Source organism: Austrofundulus limnaeus, unplaced genomic scaffold, assembly GCF_001266775.1.
Source record: "Austrofundulus limnaeus strain Quisiro unplaced genomic scaffold, Austrofundulus_limnaeus-1.0 Scaffold315, whole genome shotgun sequence".
NCBI lineage: Eukaryota > Metazoa > Chordata > Actinopteri > Cyprinodontiformes > Rivulidae > Austrofundulus > Austrofundulus limnaeus.
The window spans coordinates 672726-675753 of NW_013952717.1; the positions used below are offsets into that span (position 1 = coordinate 672726).

General features: G+C 46.4%; 1 protein-coding gene across 2 annotated transcripts in view; it reads right to left on the minus strand.

Moving 5' to 3' along the window:
- The window catches only part of tmem71 (transmembrane protein 71), a 4593-nt gene extending 1784 nt beyond the window's left edge, over positions 1-2809 (minus strand). The window contains exons 1-7 of one of the 2 annotated variants that reach the window (XM_014022016.1): positions 2732-2809; positions 2179-2229; positions 1789-1831; positions 1479-1688; positions 783-1024; positions 526-708; positions 334-400 (exon numbers count right to left, since the gene is read on the minus strand). In XM_014022016.1, coding sequence (XP_013877470.1) covers positions 334-400; positions 526-708; positions 783-1024; positions 1479-1688; positions 1789-1831; positions 2179-2209 — 776 coding nt within the window. In that variant the 5' untranslated portion in view covers positions 2210-2229; positions 2732-2809. Of the gene's footprint in view, positions 1-333; positions 401-525; positions 709-782; positions 1103-1478; positions 1689-1788; positions 1832-2178; positions 2230-2731 lie in introns of both variants that reach the window. The other variant, XM_014022015.1, reaches the window with a different exon arrangement.
- Between the last annotated feature and the right edge of the window lie 219 nt (positions 2810-3028).

Sequence of the window (3028 nt, forward strand, 5' to 3'; positions counted from 1 at the left end):
ACTAATCCACTAAACTAATAGATTCACTAACCACTAATCCACTAAACTAACAGTTAGATTCACTAACCACTAATCCACTAAACTAACAGTTAGATTCACTAACCACTAATCCACTAAACTAACAGTTAGATTAACTAACCACTAATCCACTAAACTAACAGATTCACTAACCACTAATCCACTAAACTAACAGTTAGATTAACTAACCACTAATCCACTAAACTAACAGATTCACTAACCACTAATCCACTAAACTAACAGTTAGATTAACTAACCACTAATCCACTAAACAAAAAGCTTTGTAAAAAAGGTTTATAAAAGTTAAAATCTCACCCTGAGAAGAGAGCAGTGAGGATGAAGACGGTGAAGATGAGAAGCAGGAGCGTCTTCATAGTTAATCCTGAAACAAACATCAGAACCAGAACCTTTGGATCTAATGATGTTTTTAGACATAAACTCACTTTATCACAGTTTAAGCTCAATTAAACATGATTTCCCATCATGCACTGGGCCTCTGCAGCTCACCTGTCGGCTCAGGTGACGTCTGACAGCAGCAGCTGTTGGTGTAGAAAGGCGAAGGAGGCGGGACTTCAGAGAGCCCGCCCAACTCCTGCTTTGATTGACAGATCTCTGAGCAAATCTCCTCCTGGATGAGCATCTTTGGAGGCGGAGCATCTTTGTCGGGAGGAGGCGGGRCTTGGGTGGGATCTGCAACAGAAAGCTGATGATTGAAACCGGACCGTGGTGGACCCAGGAGAACCGGGTCCTGATGGGACACCCACCGTACATGAAGCTGCAGTCGTCATCCAGCTCGGCGCCGCTCAGGTCCGACCACAAGGACTCGTCCAGTGGAGACGGGCCCACCTGGCCGCTCTGGGTCCAGTCCAGGTCTGGGTCCTGGTTCTGTCTCGTCCCGAACACACCCCCGAAGACTTTCTGGTCCAGCCAGGACTGGCAGGTCTCTGTGACGCCGCTCAGCAGGCGGGCCAGAGCGCTGCGGGGCCGCCGTCTGCGCCGGAACACTCTGGACCCAGAAAGAAGACAGAATCTGATCCAAYGAGCAGTGATCAGAACCGGGTCAGCAGGTTCTGAAAAACCAGACCTAAAACCATCAGAACGAAGAATAACAGATCACTCTGTCTGATGATGTCATCGTGTTTTTAGCTCAGCTGTTCCCAGATGTGTGCAAACATCCCATAATACCACCGTCTCCTAGCAACCGTAAACGATGACATCACAGCGGGCCCCCCGAGAACAGCTGAGCTCACAGCTGAAGAATTTACAGCTCTGAAACCGGCTCGACCCAAGCTGGAAACCCGGCACTGATTGGCTGCCTCGGAGTTAGAGTTCTGGACCTGATCCGGTTCTCTGGTGGAGCCGGTTTTAAAGAGTCGACAGGTTCCCACCTGCGTCCCCATCAGGGATGGTAAACATCCGCAGCAGAAAGTAGTCCCAACAGAACCCGGCCCTGCTCTCACCTGACCAGGTTCTCCTTGTAGGACACGTTGGTCCTGCAGCCCAGCAGGGACACGTTCCCGTCCTCGTCCAGCGAGAAGCTGTCCTCCGTCACCGCGTAGTACCCGTTGGTGAGGAGGCGGGGCGAGCGGCGGCAGCAGCAGGGACTTCCTGCGTCCGCCGAGGAGTAACAGACGTACGAGGAGTCGGGGGAGAGGAAGGAGGCGTCGAGGCTGTGGAGAGGAGGAGGAGGAGGAGGAGGAGGAGGAGAAGAGTTCATCTCAAACCAAAACATACAGAGAACTCTTTCATTTGTAAAGTTAAAGTTCTTACCTCTGACACTGATTCCTCCTCAGACGCCGTTTAACTGGAGAACCTGAACCAACAAAAGACTTTCAGTCACGTCAAGAAACAAGGTTTTTAAATCTGTTCTGAACTGAGCAGAAACGAGTCGATTCAAGACACAGAGCAGAAACTGAATCGATTCAAGACTCAGAGCAGAAACAGTCGATTCAAGACTCAGAGCAGAAACTGAATCGATTCAAGACTCAGAGCAGAAACAGTCGATTCAAGACTCAGAGCAGAAACAGTCGATTCAAGACTCAGAGCAGAAACAGTCGATTCAAGACTCAGAGCAGAAACGATTCAAGACTTCCTGTCAGACAGGAAGTTGTGACGTCCTGAATATAAACCCAGATGCGGACTCGTGTGAAGGCGACGTACTTGTGACGGCTCCAGAGAAGAAGAGCGCCATGTTGGCCTCGAAGTGTTGACCTGCAGGAGAAACCAGAAACTAAACTCAATTTAAGAAAAACAACAAAGTTTGAAACTTTTTATTTTATTTAAAATCATCAAACAGACTCGAAGTTTGAACTGAAGGGAGTTCAGGTTGGATCTGAGCTTTTTGTTGTTGTTGTTTATAAATTTTAAATTAGTTTATTGGAGACTTTTCTTCATTATTGTTGGTTGTTTACATGTTTTTGTTACTCAGGAACAACAACTTTAAAGTTTTTTTTATCTTTTCCAAAAAGAATACTGGTCTTTTTACACAAACCTTTAAATTTTAAATCATGTTTTTAGATGAGCTGCTGATTTCAATCATGAAACCAAATTTCAGAGTAAAACTTGATGTTTAAAACAAACAAAAACTTTATTTTTCTTTGAGCTCAGTGAATCCCAGCAGATCTGAGCTCCAGCCTGAGAACTGGAGGGGATTAAATAGGTCTGATCCAACGACTCAATCTGAGCCGAGTATTTATAAAAAGTTTATTTTTACCTTTAAACTGCGGCTCGGCTTGGATCGGCTCGGCTTGGATCGGCTCGGCTTGGATCGGCTCGGCTTGGATCGGCTCGGCTCGGCTCGGGGTGTTTTCTGCTGCCGTTCTCACATCCTGCCAGAGCGAAGCTGCAGAAGAAACAAAACATCAAGTCTGAGCTCATGTTTCCTGTTAACCCTTTGTTACCATGAGGAGCTCAGTGCCAAGGGTCTGCATGAAATCAGGTTTTATTCTTATTTTACTGCATTAAATCAGGTTTTATTCATATTTTACTGCATTAAATCAGGTTTTATTCA